The sequence below is a fragment of the Diadema antillarum genome, unplaced genomic scaffold, assembly GCF_040938485.1.
Source record: "Diadema antillarum isolate AM-2024a unplaced genomic scaffold, OU_Dant_1.0 seq00001809_RagTag, whole genome shotgun sequence".
Lineage (NCBI taxonomy): Eukaryota > Metazoa > Echinodermata > Echinoidea > Diadematoida > Diadematidae > Diadema > Diadema antillarum.
The window spans coordinates 200555-222747 of record NW_027272484.1 but is presented as its reverse complement, the minus strand read 5'-3'; the positions used below and the strand labels follow the sequence as shown (position 1 = coordinate 222747).

General features: G+C 38.2%; 1 protein-coding gene across 1 annotated transcript; it reads right to left on the bottom strand.

Moving 5' to 3' along the window:
• Nucleotides 1-10940: 10940 nt before the first annotated feature.
• Nucleotides 10941-22139, bottom strand: LOC139712466 (C-Jun-amino-terminal kinase-interacting protein 3-like). The gene is made up of 2 exons (XM_071624282.1): nucleotides 21606-22139; nucleotides 10941-11069 (listed from the first exon to the last, which is right to left on the bottom strand). Exons 1-2 carry the CDS (start codon nucleotides 21909-21911, stop codon nucleotides 10941-10943), a joined length of 435 nt encoding a protein of 144 aa, XP_071480383.1. The 5' UTR covers nucleotides 21912-22139.
• Between the last annotated feature and the right edge of the window lie 54 nt (nucleotides 22140-22193).

Below are 22193 nucleotides of genomic sequence, written 5' to 3'. Positions count from 1 at the left end.
GTGTGCATGTGCGCAATTATTAGAGTTGTCACAAGCGGCGAGTTCAAAACATTTCCTTGTGTGGTTAATTTCGCGCGACTTTTCAAAACATTTTCGTGTGATGTTAAATTCGCGGTTCAACCTCAAAGCGCGAAAAGCGTGAAAATAAAACCACTGCGAAAGAAACCACTTTTACAGTATTCTGATCACCCACAATTTCATTTTGTACCACTATTTATCACTGTCATCTTTAACATTAATATTACAAGTATATAAATCTTAACACATGTAATTAAGTTTATCATTTCCAGGCTTACAATTATCATTACTGTCATCAGTACAAACAATGATATTGTAATTGTCATTGTTTGTATAAATTTCATATTCATCATCAAACAAAGTTCTGTGTATTACATGTATGTAAGTCATCAGCATCATCATTCATTAATGATTACTTCTTCTACTACTGCCACTGTAGGAGTGCAAAAATTAGTCACAAATGTTGACATGGTCAGCACAACCAGCAGAGACCAGCTACTTGAAGCATAATCATAACCATCATTATTGCTATCAGCAGCATACTTTTTCATAATCTCTTTAAGTCTTATCAATTTGTTCCTATGAATTGTATGTCAGTATCTGCACAGCTATCATTTGTGATATTACTATAGTCATCACACTCATGAGTGTCAGTGACAAGAAAAAGAATATATTATTTGTGGTACTGTATAATTCATCAGAATAACATGAATTAAACTGACACTCATACAATCATTTATGCAACTCTGAGAAAAATAAAAATGCATAAATAGCCCAGTTTGAACAAATAAAGATTATATAAATGCATCAGAAATCCAATTCTTGAGTATTATGTACGTGACTGTATGAAGACATTACCATATGGTGGCAAATATTACCATTAATCCGTATTCTCACATGCATGCAGTCTTGGAGGACTCTTTTAGCATTGTCTTTAAATGGATGAGGGACCATACAGCAAAACATATTCTCACTTCTGGGCTGATTGGCGATGATACAGCATCTCATGTTTAGCCACTCACACTCTCACTCTCTCCTATCATCAACCTGTGGCCATCTCAAATGAGGCTGACACCAGGCACAAAGCCCAGATGACGACACATTCATACATTATGCAACACGGTGAGGTGGCCGCGTGAAGAGCTGGGGGGAGGGTGGTGCGGAGAATGCACACGGCGGGGAGGAGGTGCAGAAGCGTGCAGCGCTGCCTACACAACACCACCTGCAGCCCATGTACGAAGGAAGATGAACGCTTTGAGAAAGCGAAGCACAGAGAACGAGATGCGATGGAACTCCGGAGATAATGACAGTGAGATGCACATGTATGCACATAATAGTCACACCATCCTCGGTGACGTGAGAGATGAGTGGACATAGTATGGAGAAAGTGAGAGAGGAGAGTGTCAGAGATGGAGATGGAGGGATAGATAGAAGGAGAGACAGAAGGAGAGACAGAAAGAGAGACAGAAAAATAGACATGTGTGTGTTTGTGTATGTTTATAACATATTGTGTACCATGTATATTTGTATGTGTGTGTATTCGTGTTTGAGTGTGCATGTGTGTGTGCATGTGTGTGTGTGTGTGTGTGTGTCTCATATATGTGGAAGAGGAAGGGAAATAGATGGTAATATGCAGATAATGGAAGTGGCATCTACACAGTAGAATGTTACAGCTGTCCATAATACAATTTGTTTATCCAGTGGAGAAAAAAATGGACATGCAGTAAAAGGGAAAGACAGGAGGGACAGAAAGAGATATTAGACGTGTGTGTGTGTGTGTGTGTGTGTGTTTACTACATACGTGTGTGTGTGTTGTAAATGTGTGCATAACTGGTAGATATATGTGTGTGTGTGTGTTTGTGCGAGTGTGCACGTATGTGTACACACTGTATGTGTGTGTGATGGAAGAGGGGGATAATAGACAGTGACGCAGATGATAGAGGTAACATCCAGAATGTCACAAAATATTTCTTGTTTTTGAATATCCAGTGACGAAAAAGAGAGAGAGAGGAGATTGTTGTGGAAGGACAGGGAGGGGGAGGGAGGGAGGGAGAAGGAGAGATGGAAAGAACGTTGGAGTGTGCACATCTGACAGAAGAAGAGGAGGCAATCTCGACAATCATGCAGATGATTGGAGTAGCATCAAGGACATCATTAAATACACATAACGTCCTTCTTGCTTTAATATCCACTGGTAAAATAATTTCACGAAAAAAAAAAACGAGGTCAAGAGAGGCAACACATGGACAAAGAAAGGGGCAGTTGAAAGGGTGATTGTGTGAGCGAGGAAAAGGAAAAAGTGGGGAAGAGAGTGGAGAGGAGATAGAAAGATAGAAACCTATCCTAATATCAAAGATATAATATCACTTGAAGGAGCTATATCGGATACTAACAAAAGAAGGAAATGATAAATCATCAGAATAAAGTCAAACATCAAAGACATTTTAAGAAATGCAAGAAAAAATAGGATACGGAAGAATGTGAGAGAAAATCTGTATACCACAAGACCCTCATTGCTGCATCATTGCTTTTGCAGATCTGATGCCTAAAGGTCATTAATTTCATTCCAAACATCACCGTTCCCTGTAGGGTAGTTCCCCTTGAAAAGTACAGGCACACGGCCTAATGATGAAGAAATAATAGCAAGATATCAGGAATGTACTTTCTTCCTGTCATTTAGATGGGGTCTAAAGGATAAAAAGATATGTTTTATACCCACTGAACACAATATTCTTATGCACTTTTGAGAATGATGTAAACAAAAAGCACAAAGTTGAAGAAAAAATGAGCACGACAGAAAGGACTGTGAACTCGAAGATTTGAAGCCTCATACAGTGTACCCAATTTGCATCATATCTCCCATGTGACTCTGAAAGGGTTTCAGAATTTCAAAAGAACTTCCTTGTAATCATATTTCTAAAATGCGTCTCTATGAAAGTGTTTTGAATCACAGAGTGTTTCACATGCCAAAATTAGTCTCCCCGCTGACAGCTAATGTAATTGCAAATGACATTCCATACAGCATTACTGATATCATGAACTCCAAGCCTGCCAATCAAACATGCGATCGTTAGTACAATGTTGTATGCTTCCATGTGAGAATAGATACTTACCTGCATAATGGCACAAGTGTTTACGAGATCAAGCTCAAACTACATGTGCTGTGTACACCTCTACCTCAGCATGTTATGGAGGTCAAACCGTTGATATAAATAATAAAGACAGACTGCTAACATGCATCCAGAACCTAGCAGAACTCAAATGGAAAACATATAATCTCTTCACCACACACATGTACGTCATGGAGAAACATGTTTAGGAACAAATGTGCCTAAGTTTGCTTTCAGACTGACTAAATAATCTGATTAGCATGGTGTATGTGGCTAAACAGGTTTACATGCAAGTTCTTTTCAATGTCTGAAACCAATCTTTCATAACTCAAAATTCCTTCATGCTGTCGCGCCTAGCATAGGCCACAGGATTGTTATTTCTCTGACACACTACTGGCATCTTATTCAATTTTATCCCACTGATCTTGTGATGGAGTTGGAAATAAATAAGGAACATGGCACCAACGAGAGTGTGCATTTATAAACCTGTAATTGCGTAAATGTAGTTTGGAAGCTGTCTTCACTTCAAAATCTGCATTTGACGTCGAACATGTCGTTGAATGACAGTTAACACCTTTTTGGTATGGCAAGCCTCACTACGGTGAATGCTAAGTTTACTACAATCATGAAAAATTGTGTAAACCATCAACAATGCAAGAAACCTTAACAGAGCAGATATTCTACTACACATGCATGAATCCCTCACAAAATTACAATCTAACATTCTGAATGTGTTCCAAACATTAAATTTGATATGAATATCGGGCATGCAAAGAGCACATGTTGAATATTCTTTTCTTTCTTTCTTTCGTTTTTTGCAACTTGCTGGATTTATTTTCTACAAAAATGTAAGTGTTTTTGTTTGTTGATGTTTACTTATTTTACAGCCATAAATATCAAGAAGTATTTCTTATCATATGACATCATCTATTGATACTTCACTTTTTTTATGCTGAAATATCCTGAATACAGACCCACTGCCTCTATTGTACAGCAATAGCCTAACACACAAACAACACCCATTCAGGGTGGTTTCATAACTCAATCTAAATGTTCCTATTTATATACAGTGCATCCTTGAGTTTCACAGTGTCTGACAGAAGGCACAATGTAAGGTGTATCACACGAGTGAAGGTAAACTGCATACAATGTATGAATATTGTAAGATTCATAAGGACTGCTTCAGGACAATGAATTAAGATCTCTTTATCAAACTTTTTTTTTTTCATTAATAAAAATCTCAATCAGAATACATCCTTACAAATACTGCGTATACTTATGAAATCTAACAATGCCTGGAAACGAGTACACAGCTTTTAATGCACACGTATACAATGTTTCTTTTAGCTTCCTACATGCAAATGTATACAATTGTACTTCGGTATCCATACAGAGTAGCTCACCCACATCCAATGCAACATTTTATTGGACTAACTGAAAAACAGCAGTGGCTGATGTTAGTCCCAAGACTAAATAAAATGAATTAATCAATGAATGAACATTTGAAATCAATATTTGTTCTATTACCAAATATGTAAAGAATGAATATCAGATTTTACAAAAAAAAAGACAATTGTGTTCCTACATTGTATACTGAGGCCTTGACATTTACTGGTAGTGCCTTGTGTGTGTATACATGTGTGTCCAATATCTTTGCTCCATCATTTGTGTGTGAATGTGTGATACCAGATATTTTAGTGTGTAGGTAAAAACAAAAGAAAAACAAAAACAAGACGACAGCTGTTCTAGTGGAGTCCCTCTGGCAGAGTCACACCATGCCTTCATGGCTCCGGATGTGACCATATGTTCACCACATACACAAGACTCTTCAATGGGAAACTCTAAGGAGCTTGCTTCAGTACATACTGTAGTATGTGGGTCTATACATTCGTGACATTTTCACATACGCTGCACGCCTCATTACCACTAACCTACGATGCCTGAATGACTCCCTTGATAACCCAGCTTGCATCATCAAGCTTTGTTTTGTTTTGTTTTTTTCCATCAAATGGGTCTAGATTATTGCTATTAAATGTCTCTTTTCACTCTGTTTCCTTCTTCTTCTCTATCAGCACAGCATGGATGAATCTACCAACTTCCCAAGGATGCCTCTATATTTAGCTGCTAGCCCCCTTCTCTTGTTTCCTGGGTGGAATGAGGGTAATCAAGGGGCGTGACGTTCCCTACACATGTCCTCATTGCAAGGTGGTTAGTGATGTGTTGGACATGATTGCTAAAGCCATCATTGCCATGCCCCCATATGGTGTCAACAATAGTCTTTGTTCAAGACTGTGAGTATGAGGGTGGGAGGAAAATAGGTCGCAGCCTGGAAGTCAGGCTAACACGGCTACAAATATCCCTCCTCCTTTGTAAATCGTGCCTGCATTAGCTACACCCCTCGTTTCCATGAGTCTGTTCGCAGCTACCTGTACATGTATCACGCACATGTACACTGCCACATTCATTAATATACACCTGGAGTGAACCCTAGAGCAGAAACTGTTCCTTATTCTTTATGTTGAATGAGGGAGAGCAGTGCGTTTACTACTTTTACAAGCTGGGGCAGCCTTTTATTCATTATGTTTTATTCTGTTTATCTTCACTCTACCTGTTCACAACATCTTACAGACAATGGTACTACCAAATGAGCTGTATCCAGTTCATGGCAGTGATACAATAAATGTGGAACACAAAGCCAAATGCCTTTATCGCCTCTTAATTATTCTCTCTGGTAGTATCAATAATGCAGTTAGTATCGAGAAAAAGACACGCTACCATATATATGAACAAAGAAGATTATGCTTTGCGGAAAGTGTGTGAAAATTTGTTATGCAATGCATGTATACATGTTTACCAGTGCTCTCTGTACAAGTAAGTGCCAGGCAGTATAGTAGTACCCACAGACTGAGCTGAAGCCACATAGCAGTGGCATAAAGAACATGGAACACATGCTGAAAATACTCAACCACTCTCCCTACAAAAAAAAAAAATAAAATAAAAATAAAAACAATAATAACGATCACAATCATTTTGATTTTACACATTTGTAACTGCACACAACAATACTCCTATGCAAAAACAATCCTCTGTATTTGTGAAACCCAACCTCCTCCTTTAGCCTCCTGGTGCCAGGGTATGCTCTCCATTAGAGTTCAATTGAGGATCATAATATAGACTTCACACATCGGTGAAGGTACGATACACAGTGTGGCCTGCGTGGCATGGGAATATTTTACAGCGATGACACCGTGCATTTACTTGCGTCTCACAACGTTCCTGTATTCTCCGTGCCTCAGCACTGCATCCTTCAGTGAACTACTCATGATTCATCACACTAATCCCATGATGGCATGCACATTTTCTCTGGAAAGTTGAAATTTTGTGATACAGAACTGCCCTGAAATGCCCCTCTGGCATTTAATATACACTTACATATCATACAGTATACAACTGTACTATTTAAAGCCTGTGTGGAAACTGGGAGATCTTATCATGCATTTATCGCTTGTTCTTTTACACTATGCTTCTCTTTTAACTATGTTTTCACCTGAAAACATTGAAATGAATCCTTATTGTGACAAGTGTGTTCACAAGAGTGTCTATATTACAAGATACCACAGTCATTCAAGCATCAATAGTTACCACTACACATTACCGTTAATAACACAACTGGTATTATACTTACAGTATCTACTGAAAATTCAGTTTAATACTGTGGTCCCCAATCACAAAGTGAACTGTATACAAAATTAAATACAAGTCCTTTTTTTTTGCAAAATAAAATGTTTGCAAAATATATGGTCTGCACACGATATACATTGTAGCATAACAACTACTGAAGAACTGTAAGAAAAAAAAATAAGGGTAAAGTAAAGGTGAAAATTATCAATAGTACACAGCACTGAAAACACTACTGATGATAATGATGACACTGATAATACAAATGAATTAGTCGTAGTGGTAGTAGTACAATTGTAGTTCCGTAATGATATGGGCAATATTGATGCTACTACTTATACTACCACTACAACTACTTGTACCTACTACTACCAATAGGAAGACTATAATAATAAAACTCCTGACTGATAATGACATTATGTGTACTTGGTAATCATCATGGCTATAATGAAATGACAGTCATAAAGGCAATGCATTTTACACCTTACCCTGTATACATGTACATTGTATTTGACATGGTACAAAGTGTATGATGCACCCATATTAGCTGTGATTCAAGGAGCAATCACTTTTAATGAATATGACAAAATGGTTTAAAACATTTCATCACCTTTGAACAATTGTAGATATTTGCACTGTTGTCATTCACTGTAACTTTTGCCTAAAAAGAGAACCTCCTCAAATACACTATGTACCTTACACTTTTTCCTTTTAACAAGTGTTGCTAAAATACAAGTGAAAATGAGCAAAATATGTGAGCATATTTTATTATCATTTTATTTAATTTCATTATACCCGAGATACAGTGTACCACTTTCTGGCATGAAGGACAGCTAACTGTAGAATAAATCACCTGGTTTGCAAAATCAAATACCACCTAAATGCCACCAAACATACAGCATACAAGCAATGCACATGTCCGCCAAAGTAGGGCACAGCAGCAGGAAAAGTCTGCATGGCGTGGAAGCAATATGCATCCAGTCACATCTGATATCAAGTTGCGGCTTCAACAAGCGTTACCATCTCTTTATAGTCCTTGATCATATGATTAGGCCTGCTGATGTATAATTGGCTGGGACTAGCCTAGTTCTGTCACACAAAATACAGAACATGAGTGTCATCCAATCTAAGAAGAGCAAATTTCTGGTGATTTTCAGAGAATCTGTAGCATGCATGGGTGTGTGTAAATTGTATGTGTCACAACACTGTGACATGAGAAGTATGAAAACAAACCACCTAAACTGAGTATTCAGCAATGTCTTCCAGTATGTGTAGATATATTAACCCGTTGAGGACGGGCTGATTTTGCTACAACACGCATTTCCCATAGACACTTGCCCAATTACACTCGGGACTCGTCTTCAACGGGTTAACAAAACAAATGACCTAGAACTTTCTCTACATCACTGCAATTTACACAGCTACAGTATAGAAATTTACTGCCCTGCTGCAGTAAATGCATAGCCTCACTTTCTCATCAATCCAATAACTTTTAAAAAATGAAATCACAAATAAAAATCAAATCAGTAAAAATCAACAGTAATGATTTAAATACATTGTTTGAATACGAGTCAGTGATATGAGAGTTACTAATCATGCTACAGACGTCTGATGATCAACTGGACTTCACTACTGGATTAAAATGGAGTCAATTGTTTATTTTTGTTTTTAGGTTCTAGTTCAACTGGCATTAGATTGTACATTTCAAACATGTGTACTTCAACTATTAAAAAGATTACTACAGTATGGCATTATAACCAATTGCTGTACATACAGCGAATATCATTCATGTACAATGTATTTTACGGATTGGGACTTATAAGATGACTTTGCGAGTAGTTAAATTCAGAAGCGAGAACCACCTGAGGAATATGTTTAAAAGTAAAGGAAGCCACCCATGATTTCGACCATAACGCCATCCAAAATTTGACTGCCTGCTAGAAATGTAGAAACCTATGCTTTTGCGAGTGGTAAAATTTTGGCACGGGGGGTTGGACCTTGGAGCAGGTTTTTTACTGTTCCTTTCCAGATGAACATTTGGTGATTTCCCACCTTGGAGACAATTCAACAGCGAATATCAATCAACTCGCAAAATTTGTGAAAATAAAAATGTGGCAAAATATACCACATTCACAGAGTATAATATACTGTACAGCGATGCAAGCAGTATGATATTTGGTAATAATGTTCGATAACAAATCTACAATTGCCTTGGCACTGACAGTTCTAATGGATCGCATTGTGTGTACATGGCAATTAATTATGGACAAAATTTTGTGCCCTTCAATGATGGATTAAAGAAGTCTCTGCTATGAATGATACACACTTGTCCCACTAAGAGCCTCTATTGGGTGGGTTAGTCTTGTCTCCAGGCTTTGGGGAGTATCTTTTCCGGCTATCATATGGTGTTGTTAGGCTTATAATGAACATTCTGCGGTTTTGCATCATGACTACCTAGTGTGCCAGCAACAGCAGCGTAAATGAAAGCAAAACTCTACTCTGTGTTCAAGTTGACATTACCAGAAGAATCAAAAGTCAAAGGAAATAACCTTCATTCAGTTTTTTTATTTCATTTGCATGGTGACTTTAGCTGATATACCTCTTCTAGGAAAAACATGTCAAATTTTTATATTTTTTTGTTTTTTTAAATATTATTTTCAAAAACTTCTTATGCCATCTGTTTTATTTTGCTTCATCACTGGTATCAACTTGAATATGAAATGATGATATGTTATTTTTGTCATTTGGAATATCAACAGATGAAGAGTTTGTTCGCAAAAACCGATAAGTCCATTTTTGAAGATTTTGAGTTACGGTATCTGTCATAAAGTACAAAATAATACCTTTTAAATGATATATTGCTCATTACATATAAAGGTACATTTTTGAAGTTATGGTCAAAAGAAGCAAAATTTTTCTTAGTATTCTCTTTTTTTTTTTTCTTGACCTTTATTCGCAAATGTCTCCATTTGGCAAATATGGACTTATCGGTTTTTGCAAACAAACTCTTCAGATGTTATTTAAAAGAAAAAATTGAATATGAAATTAATTTTGATTTCTTATTCTGTAATCAAGCTACCTGGTGAGTTGGAAATATAACTTTGAAAACAGTGTCTACTAGAGAAGTGAATACTAAGGAGAATTAAAATGAAAACAAACCACTGAAGAGTTTGGCTACAATATACATGTACAGCTTAGATCTCTCACTGAATCACATGTAACCATGTATGTACAATGTAAGTACCATGATTGATGGAATAATGCTGCATTATTATCAGATACTCCAATCAGCCTCAGCAAAGAATACACAGAGGTGTATGGCAAAATGAAGGAAAAACAATAAATAATGACATGTGAGACCAGGAACCTCATTACAGACAGGCTTTATTTTTTTTATTTTTTTTATTTTTTTTGGGGGGGATTAATTTCTCGACATACTGTATATCGAGATTCAATACTGCACATTTACTGGTCTCACTTTTGATTTTGATGGTGGAATGTGATGACTTTGCATCACACATTACATGTATACAAACATACAAACGCACACACACATACACATACACACATACTATGCCATTTACCAAGTGATTTACTGTATGTTGAAGCCATGCAATTTGTGGGGTTTTAATTTTCAAGACTTTTGCAAGTTGGGTGATATGAACTCTGATCTGGACATGAGTGTGACATGCACACATACGTATTTAACGTACATACATTTCTCGGTATATTTCTCTTTATATTGCTACAATGTCTACCAATACTCATAATTGCAAATTCAACCACTCACGCAATTGTTGGGAAGTCTAGATGAGCAAAAATCAGACTTGCTATTATACATACATGTAAACCCAGATATAGAATGGTGAAAAGGGGATTTTAAAAATAAAGGGAGAAAGTATGATATCCCTCTGGACACAAAGGCAAAGACCACTGCTCACCAAGAGGGGTTTTACACACCCCCTACACCTTTACTTCTTGGGTTCCACACACACGCATTCAGAGGTACATTGTATACAAATTTGTACACACAAGCCTGGTGTAAGGTGTCATTTAGAGTATACACACAAGCCTTGGGAAAGGTGTTATTCAGAGGTACATACACATAAGCCTGGTGTAAGGTGTAACAGAAGGCTACTCACTCTGGTCATTGTAGTTCTTCAGCTTCAGTGTCGTCTGCTTCTGGCTCATCTCCAGCTGGTCCACTCGGGCCTGTAGGAGGCGCTTTTCCTGATCGTTGGCATCTTCGTACTCGAGGAATTTCTGCATGTGGCACAGAATCGAGAAAACCAAAAGAGATTGTACAAATCATTGAAAGAGTACAGACTTGAGATGCTTTGATAGAAAGTCTGTTGAAGCACAAACCTGATGCTACCCGTCAATATTTGCGAGTAAGGTACATTGTGTGACATGAGTGGGAATATTTCATGTTTTGTCTGGGAAATGTCTGGGAAATTTCAAGAGAACTGGAACCAAGCTACTTGTTATACAATTATGGCAACAGCCAAACAATGCTGGGGTGAATAACTTACAAACACATACATGAATAAAAAAAAAAAACTTACAAACACATGATATGACATTAATTACTGTTTAGGCTGAATATTTCCCAAGGTTTTTGTTTTTGCCAATTTGCGAAAGGGCTACAACATGACTTACAAATTGTACAGTATGTATTCTCTGTGGAATTTTTACCATTCTATTATTGCCATATGGATGGTAGTAGTCTAGTACAATCATTTGTAAATGATAACAGTGTGCAACTGTATAACCATAATTGTACACTGAAGCTTCACGGAAGTATATCTCTTAGTTAATACCATGAGACTGTGATTATTGCTGTATTAAACAGCCTTTCACTTACAGTACATGCACAAACTGGATAAGTGTGAACGATCAGAACTCATAAAAGTTTAAATGCATTGCATACGATGGTTAATGCTGTTTCAGTTTTAATCCATTTGGTCATATGACTGCTACTACTGTCTTGAGATACACAATGATTTTATACCATTTGTTTGTGGTATGAAGACAGAACAGGTAAAAATAGGCATCAAAAATTTATCCTTGAGCAGTTTTCTATTGTGGTTGTTTTGTTTCTTTTTTGTTTCTGGTTGAATGCATTCCTCTTATTCAAACTTCCTGATTTGGGGAATACTGAGACAGAGTAAAAGATAATAATGAAGTTAACAACACGTGTGCTTCTAGGATGTCGCAAGATACTGTGTAATATAACCCATCATTGCCCAGAGGACTGGCTTCTAATTTGCTATATACCGCTTGTGCTATTTGGACGAAGATGACGACACCGTCTAACCAGCATGGACATGGTAGTGATTCAACATGAGTTAACGAGATGCATCGCAGACCAGTTTCATCCACAGCAGACAAGATGTTGTGATAATCACTGCAAAATTTGATGAAGGCTGGGGGGGGGGGGGGGGGGGTAAATTTGACATCAGTATTAAGCATCAAGTACATGTAAGCATCATCTGCGTGGTGTAGCAGTGGTGGGGGAACAGTCGATCTTTCCCTGCATTCCTGAGATATCATTTAATATCTCTGATCTGCCCCCAAAGGGGCCGCATTAATGCGACGTAGTTGTGTTTTCCAAGCGACACGCTCTTGTGCACGGATGTGCAATCCAAACAGGAATGAGAGATGTTCCATGTCGGGGCAACTAATAGCTGATGAAATTTCCTTCTGTGGCGTACGAAATCTGTTGCGGTGGTGGATGTGGATTTATTGGTGCCAGTATTGGGCTAAGATGTCCTCTCCTGCTACTGACAAAAGTACAATGTAGAAGCTTCTTTTTTTTTGGGGGGGGGGGGGGTTGCATCACATAAATACCTACATGTGTATTTTGTGCATCAATCATGAAATCTTGTGAGGTTTAAATACAACAATAATTTGATTTTTTTATCAATGTTAAAATGAACACTGCAGCATGCATCAAATCAGACACCCCATTTATCACAGAATCATCAAAGAGCAGAAGAATCACATACAACTGTACATTGTAGTTTTGTTTATTTGTTGGGGACACTAGTACTACTTGTACTATTTAGTTGCACTTCAGGCTGAGTACAGTGCAACCTCGGTTATCTTGCAATGTCGGAATTGAAATTAAAAGTGATATTGCTGGATAAGCAAGATACAGTATATGCTCAAGCTGCTATTGCTCTATACAATGTTACATACATTTTGAAATAATTCATCAAACAAAAGTTACAATGTGGTCTGTGTGTATTGGTAAACAACTCAACTCACTGGACAAAGTTCACATTCATTTTGCTGCATACACCTACAATGTACTCTACATCAGCCATAATACACTGTACAGTCATTAGGCTGGAAAATCATTGTGCACTGAAAAAAAAAAAAACCAAAGAAAAAAACAAACAAGGAGAAATGATGTGTGTGATACTCAGTGGGGCTACTCAATTAAAGGACAAGTTCACCTTCATAAACATAAGGATTGAGAGAATGTAGCAATATTAGTAGAACACATCATTGAAAGTTTGAGGAAAATCGGACAATCCGTTCAAAAGTTATGAATTTTTGAAGTTTTTGTGCAGTAACTGCTGGATGAGAAGACTACTGCAGTGTGTGAATAACTTAGATGTCACATGCGTACAACAATATAAGGAAAATATAAAGAGAATTTCACAAAATTTCATCTTATGAAAAAAGTTCACATTCCCCCGACTCGTTACCGACAAATGTTATGGGTAATATTATTCCCCCTGCCTTTAGAAAGAGCCAAGTCAAGTGCTCTTTCATTATGTGAAAAAAGTGAAAATATGTTGAATTTTCTTTATATTTTCTTTATACTGTTGTACGCATATGACTCACAAGCTCTAGTAGTCTCCTCATCCAGCGGTTCCAACACAAAAATTTTAAAAATTCATAACTTTTGCATCGATTGTCCAATTTTCCTCAAACTTTCACTGATGTGTTCTACTAACATTGTTGCATTCTCTCAATCCTTATGTTTATGAAGGTGAACTTGTCCTTTAATGAGCAGCTGAGTACTGGTACTTACATTTGTACAATGTGATTGGATTTGCATGTTATGAATGAGAATTCTGGTGTAACAATTGTACCTCAAGATGGGAAATGAATTAAAAAAACCTACAAGATATTAACATTGTCAGAATTTACTGTCATTACAATTAAGAGAGCAATAACTTTTGATTTTTTAATAAGATGTTTACAGTCACAATTTATCGTTTTATACTGGTACCATGTTTTCCTTTCACTGTTCAAGAACTCTCAGAGTGCACTGTATGGTGTTTGGCAACCTAGCACTACTCTGGCACATACAATTGTACAGGCTCGTAAATTACAAACATCTAGTGTACATATTTTCAATGTAGAAAATAGCAGCAGAAGTATAATGTTATCACCCATTTATCCGTTTGAATTGTGGACAACTGTACACAACGTCACCTTTAAAAGACACATATGATCATTAAATTTGTGCTCTAGATAGATGTATTGTATCAGAACAATCTGCCACCTGTAATGTACTTGTATGGGCACAATGCATTTAACTGCAGATACGGTGGAGGTGCATAAAGCACAATGTAGACTGGTTATTGGGGAGGAACCATTTGTGCTACTGGGGCCTCATTACTGCTCCACTAACACGATAGGCCTGGCATGTTCATTACAATGTTTCTCCCTGCAGCGTCGACAGACATGGCAATCACAACATACATTGTAGTGCACATACAGTTATACATGTACACAGAAACATGTGTCATTGTGGGCACATTCATGCATTGACTTTATCACAGTGATCATCATACTGAATTACGTACATGTTAGCACTCAACTTACAGTGTACCATGGAAATAATAGTGTATTAAATATCTTGCCCTTTATCATTCATGTAAACAAGATAAACTTGAGAGACCATAATCCCACTGAAGATGGCATACAAAATGTATAGTAAAATGGTATGGCAATGAATAATTAATATCCTCATTTCATGAACTTAAAGTATTTGAAAAATATGAACTATCTGTCCTGGATTCTAAGTGGCAGGCATTCTTTCTGATTCCATGCTGTCTCAGTGTAGGTTACAGACAAAGAGATTACATTTTCAGGGGACCTTTCATATATATGCACAAAGTTAAACAAGTGTATTGTATACTGTACATCATAATTGATACATTACAACAAGAGCCATAATCGAATTACAAATTTGTTTTCAGTCACATTTCAGTGAATTACGTTTGCACATCTACACTTCGTAGGGGGACAGACAGGATTCATGACATTAATTTAAAGTACTAGTGCGTAATTCTATAATTTTATTCTAATCATTGTTTGATCATAAAACATGGTGCATAAGAATAAGATGGCATCTTTCCCACTGACCTTATTATGCACAGCCTCAAGCTGTATGAGAATGCAGATGGAATGAAAAGCCTTAGAATGCAAAACACTGCCCTTCTTTCAAGTTCAATTAGTGTCTGAATATAAAATTATTATCCGTAAAAGACCTTGCAGGCAATGGGCACATGGCCAAAACCTTTCTACACAGAGTGAGACTGTTTCAGAAGGGAACATTTTATGTACAGTGTGCATTGTACAGTATGTACATTGTACACTACAAAAATGTACATCTGCTATGTGAAATGATAGTGAGCCTTGTTTCAAGATGATGAGGGCCTCCTTGTCACAAATCCTTTTTGTTTTGTTTTTGTTTTGTTTTTTTTTGCCAATACATGAAGGTGATGATAAAGGATGACGATGATGATGATGAAACAGCATGCAATTGTATATTAATAGCCCATTTACAGTTGTATCTGTAGAAACATTCAAAGGTGCCCAGCTCCCACAAAGTGTCACACATCATTCACAAAGTTGCTGGAAAAGGTAAGTCTTCAGTTCAGACTTGAAGGTACATGTATTGAGGCTGCTGCAATGCCGAAGCTGGACTGGTAGAGAGTTCCACAGACGTGGCGCAACAGAAGAGAAGGCTCGATCCCCATACATTTTTAGACGGGTATTGACTATTCATGGGAACATGGAGAGTCAGGTGATGTCTATTCTTTTTAAAACATAAGTTACCTACACTGTATAGACTGCATATTACCCATGTAGGTCTATATACACGTGTTGTAGTCAAACTGAGTCTCAATTCACCTTTGTATTGATACAGCATAAATACAGCTGTACTTTACACACACTCTATACTATCACATGGACATTGCAATTAACTCAAAGCAGCACTAATTTCTCTTCAAGGTCACAGCATATGGCATGGGTGCATGGTAACCCACGATCTTAGCGACCTCTGATTGTGATAATATGGGATATCCATGCACACTGCAGGAAGAGCGATGAGGCTACCTTCATACACACTGTCATTCACCGGGAAAGGAAGTCTTCATTGAAGCTGGCATTAACAGCACACCTCGTGACAAGTTCATTACAACCACAGAGTACAATGTACTTGTACTTGAAATCACTCAGGGCTTCCTTTTGTCACAATCATGCACTCATTTTTGTACCTCGTGGGAGGAATGTTCAAGTTCTTGCATAGATCACAGTGTGAGTGTGACACATTCTGACTGTAGCAGGATAGCATGAGCACTGCCAATGTACATCGTAGGGTTGTGCATCGTACAGTACCTGGACTTTCATTACAAGGGATGTAGGCCTATGTAGTACAATATAATTGTGGTAATTAATGCAATCTACATTTATTCTAAGAATCCATTGTTTTCTTCTTATGCAGCTTGAAGACTTTTTGTTTGATGCAGCTTGAAGACTTTTTGTTTGTTGCAGTATCAGGGGAAGCATCAAATGCTGCCATGAAAATACAAATGTACCCTGAGGTGTATTTTTTTTCCTACTGAAAGCCAAACACACACATACAGTTTGTACACACACACATTATATAGACACACACTCACACACACATACAGCGTACATGTACATTTGTACAAACATAGACTAAAGAAAAGACAAACTGCAAATGTGAAGCACTGACAGGGACAAGTGTACAAAGTGTACAATCGCTGCAAAACAAATTAATGTATTATGTAACATTGTACTGTACTGTAACTTTACAAGCAAATGGAAAGAACATCTTAAAAAGAACAAATATACATGTACATAATTCAATCATTGAACAATACAATGATCATTCAAATGATTACACACAGCCTTCTACAAATATTTGCCTGACAATGCTCACAGTCACCTGATTTTTTGCCTGTTTCACTCCGTTCACAGAATATGAATTTACCATTTGATACACTGTAGGTGCAGTGTGTAGACTGTACATATAAATACACGTACAAATTTGTACAATAGTTTGTACAATACATATTCCCCTGCAGACTTCATGCAGGCACATGTCCATGTACATTGTATTGTACACATGCCATTTGAACATTGATCATGAAGTTTGGATTAACCATGCTAGATATAATAAAACAAGGACGTGGTGCCAGCGCTCTGCATTAAAAAAAAACAAACGATTGTGTCATGTGATGATAAACATGGAGCAACACGCGGCAAGCCACAGACAGCAGACTACAAGCCCTGTATAGGAATGACTCATGCTAAAACTCTCTCCCCCTCTCTCTCTCTCTCTCTGTGATACTCAAGTACACTGTATACTGTGTATTCAATGGAATCAATGAGCAAGTTCTGTGGAAATGGTACTTCAGTATTTATAATGCTTTCTAATGATCAACAGATTTGACCTTTCTTCTACACAGTGAGAGCAGGATTGCTACAGTGTACAAATGATAATTTGATTCATGGAATGTGGCCATATTCATCATGTACACAATTGTAAAGCAAAGGGTAAGAGTCATTTTCTAAATCATGATGGTTGATGGTAATGGCCCATGGCTGCTGTGCCTGTTTAATATACAGTGGAAATATTATAAAAGAATTTGCTAATTGAATGACTATGTGCTCTGAGACATTTCTTTTCATAAGCACACAAATGCTCCGTTTGAATAGGGTTGCACCAAAGTCATTTGACATATAATGTACATTATACAGTACTGTACACATACATACAATACATATCATTCATGCACTGTCTTCTAAAAAACCAACAGCATATTTAGATAAACAATGACCATAAATTCTAGTGTGTTGGGAGGAATGGAGGGGGAACCTACACAATGTACAGCTGTACAACATGTATCACTCATTATGCACACTACATTGCAGAGACTCCAACTCTCCCGTTTTCGACGGGAGATCTCCCGCCGAAAACCCATTTTTGCAAAATCTCCCGTTCTCCCGTTTGAGATTTAATTTCTCCCGCCCTGGCTCAATGTCTCCCGTTGGAAAGGATTTCTTACTTATTTCTATCGTATGTTGAAAAAAATAAGCCTTAGATAGCACCAGAGAGCATCTATAACCCTAGGAACTTCGCGCTTCGCACACATAAACTTGGAGTCTCCCGTTTGCTAGGGGTTTCAGGCGGGAAATTCTCCAGATCAGAAGGTGTTTGGGGTTGGAGTCTCTGACATTGTATGTGTGACCTCAAGCCTACTGTATGAGGTTTCCTGCAAGAAGGTCACTATTGATGCAGTGATACTTAATAAGGCATACAATGTATGTAGACAGGAAGTTGACAGCATCATAGCCAGGCAGGGCTGCACACCAACCCACTTTTTCTACTGGTCCTACCTGTCTATCGGACCAGTAGGTACTTAGTTTGTCCATATTTTATTGGTTCATACCTGAAAAAGTTGCTGGTCCGACAGTGATTTCTACTGGTCAGGGACCGTCGGACCTGTGCCAGTGTGCAGCCTTGTCATACATGTAGCAATGCTCACAATAGCGCTTTACATGAAACACTCAAAAAACATGTCTAACATCATGTACTAAAAAAAAACCAAATAAGAATTACGGTAGAAAGTCTCACGTACAGTTACAGTACAGGTACAGTCTCAGTACAGCCATTTCTTCTTTTTCTTTTCTTTTGCTTTCCTAATGGCAATATCAGAGTGTGCATTAGCATGGCCGAGTTGTGTAGGCATTTAACTCACAAGTATTGGTTTACTGCAAAATTATCAAAATTATCCAACCTCAATATAGAAAAAAAAAATCCAGAATGAACAAGTCTTCAACACAAGAAGCCACACAGAGGAAAGTGTACACTGTACAAAAATGATTATATATAAAGGTACATTTTTACATTTCCAGAAAATCACTGGTGCACAAAGCTGCAGAAAGCATTAATGTGTACAGACAAGAGCACATACAGTATGAGAAAAAAAATGAGATCAAAACAAGCAACCAGTGTACTAAAATCAAAACAGGCACATCTCAGACAAGTGCAGTGGCCCACTGCTGCTGATCGTTTTTAAAAATGGCTTTATTTTATTATCATTTGCCTGGCCAGGTTGCCCCGCAGTCAAAGGTTCCACTCATGGCCTAGTGTTCAATTGTACTTTTATGTTGTAGAAACCAAAAACACACATCAATAATTTATGCCTCATGTAGTTTTAGGATATATTTGGTTTTTCAGTATAAAATGAATAAATGAGTGTGAAGGGTGAATGCTTGTGTTTGTTTAGGTTGCATGTGCGAAAGTTGTTGACCAAACTCCTATCTTTTTATTTTTCTTAAAAACTACGCGGATTGACATTTAGATTCTACACTAATGATTTATACAAGAATACTGTCTATTCCCTTTCAGATGTTTTATTATGAATTAAATTGACTCTACACAATAGCAAGATTGCATGTGATATTGTGATGTAGCTACATGACAGGACAGAATTTACATAAAATGGACATCAGGGGGGGGGGGGTGTTTCATCAACGTTTGTCAGCGCTGACAATTTCAGCCAAATCCTTGGTTTTGATTGGCTGAGATGCTCTGGTCACTGACTCTTACTACGGTGATTCAAGTTGTCAGCGCTGACAAACGTTGATGAAACACCCCCCAGAGCATGTGGATGGGCAGCAAAATGATGCTTACGTGACACTGACAGGCATACAAAGTACTGGTACATGTAATCACAAGGCGAAATGAATGTCTAAGGAGAAGTCCATGGGTGGCCAGGTCTTTTTATCGCATGCGATTGACATGCTCAGACAAGGTCCGGCTATCGTGATTGACGAAGACAACTGGTTGCCAGTGGAACGTGGACGATGCGATTCGGGATGATGAAAAGGGAGCTTGACGAGATGTGTCAATGCCGCGTTGAGGCTTGTGGTCGAAGCGGCTCGTTGCAGGGAAAATCTCGGAGGCTTGAAGAGGTGCTGGAGAGCCGTGTGGAGGTAAATGAGATGATGATAATAACGATGACGATGTCAGCTATCAACAGTTGTTTGACAGGACAGCGAATCACCTGTGGATGTTGTGTCGATAGTTGTCAGGATGATTATTGGCAGTGGTGAGTCGTGCCAGTAGTCTACACGTAATTGTTGAGATGGCCAGCAGTAGCAGTGAGTCGTGCCGAAAGAAGCCAATATTAGTGACATTTGAGGCAAGCAGTGTGCCAATGAACAGGTCAAAGTTCGTGACATGCATGCTGCGGTAACTGAGCTGGGCTTCGAAGTAACAACACCGGATCTTCGTAGCGAGAAGAGAACAGCAGCTGGGTAGAAACGTCTCAGCTAGCAGTTGATGCAGAGCACGACGATGACGGTATTTACTCAAGCAAGATCTTAGTGCGAATGATTCTATGGCATGGCACGGAGGGTTGCGTAGTGGTGTTCCAAACGTGCGCCAGTTGAGGTGCGAACCTCAGGTCGCCATTGGTCAAAGGTGGACATGCATATTGATGATGGAACTTGAAACACATAAATAATAACTGTGATTGGATTATGGCTTCCACATGAATATCAAATTATTGCAATAGTAGACCTGACCGTGAACTGGTCTAATCCGGAAAGAGAGGTCAGCAAACTAAGTGTGGAAATTTCCACTCTCACTGTCTGAGGCTGGGGTATGGGGGAAAATTTTACTAAAATCTAGCGATACTTCAACAGGGACAAAAATACAAAGAATCGAGTACGAATACAGTAGCAAAGATGCTACATAGTAAATAAACACCAGGTGTTCTAGTATCTGCATGTATGGGGATACACAATACACTGTACATAAAAATAAAAACTAAAAAGTTATAGGAACATTCCCTGGTCAGTTAACAATACTGTTTGAAACATATAGACATAGATTGCCGAATCCATGATTCAACCACAACGCAATTCAAAATTTGACCGCCTGCTACATGTATTCTAGAAACTTAGAATAGAATCTATGGACCATTGGATGATGGTATGGGCATGGCATTCTAGTCTCGATACGCTTTTGTGCATGGTCAAACCTTGGCCTTGCCCTTGGCAAGGGAGGTCGAACCTCGGCGCAGGTGCTGATAACTTCTAACATCAGACATTACTTGTATTGTTGTTATAAAATGCAATATTGCAATGCCATGGTCCATAACCACACTTACAGTAGGCCCATGCTGTTGACAGTTTGACAGTCTAACATTAGACTCTACTAAGTATAGATGTAGGATAAAGGAATAGGTTCTATCACTCAGATAAGTTAGTCTACACTAAAATTTATGAATATGAATATAATAGAAAATGCCAATTATGATCTGCCCATGAAAAAAAAATACTGGATAAAGTTAAATTCAATCTTTCGCTATCCTTCATCAGCTTCATGACTTATACATTTATTAGATCTACAACGTGACAGCAGCAGTGATTGTTATCATATCACAGCCGGCTATGTATTAGCAACCGGTATTACCGGTAACCCACGCCCATTTTGTTCAAACCACCCACCTGTTCCGATTGCTTTCGAAGTTGTTTCTCCCGTTCATACTGTGTGATGAGCTGTTCGTTGTCGTCCTTTATCAATTCCAGCTCTACTTCGTGCTCCTGGTTATCTGTGACTGTATTCTCAAGTGTTTCGAGGACGTTGACGACGAGCGGCATCAAGTCTTTCACGACATCTTCATCGTATGTTTTGATCATACGCTCGAACTCGCGGTAGATGCTAGCCGCAATCCCCTGGACCCTCTCTGACATCACCGAAGGGCCTGTCTCGTCCCCCGTGCCGTACACGGTCTCCAACCCATCGTCCATCATCTTGCCTCGTAAACCTTCTGCTGCTTGCTCTGCGACCAAATCCTTGCTTAAATCCGAAAACTAATCCAGGTGAGGTATCGTAGAGGTGTCACCACTTTTTGTTAATGCGTTCACTGTAATTTGCGGCTTTAAAAAGTACAAAATGGGTTCGATTATTTGCCGGCCATCTCGGCAGTAGTTTCGCCAGAATGCAATCCACCTTTGCGTACAGTATGCTCACACACAGCACACAGCTAGCTGCATGCAATGTGTAGTGTACAGTGTACTTGGTCAGCCAACGAA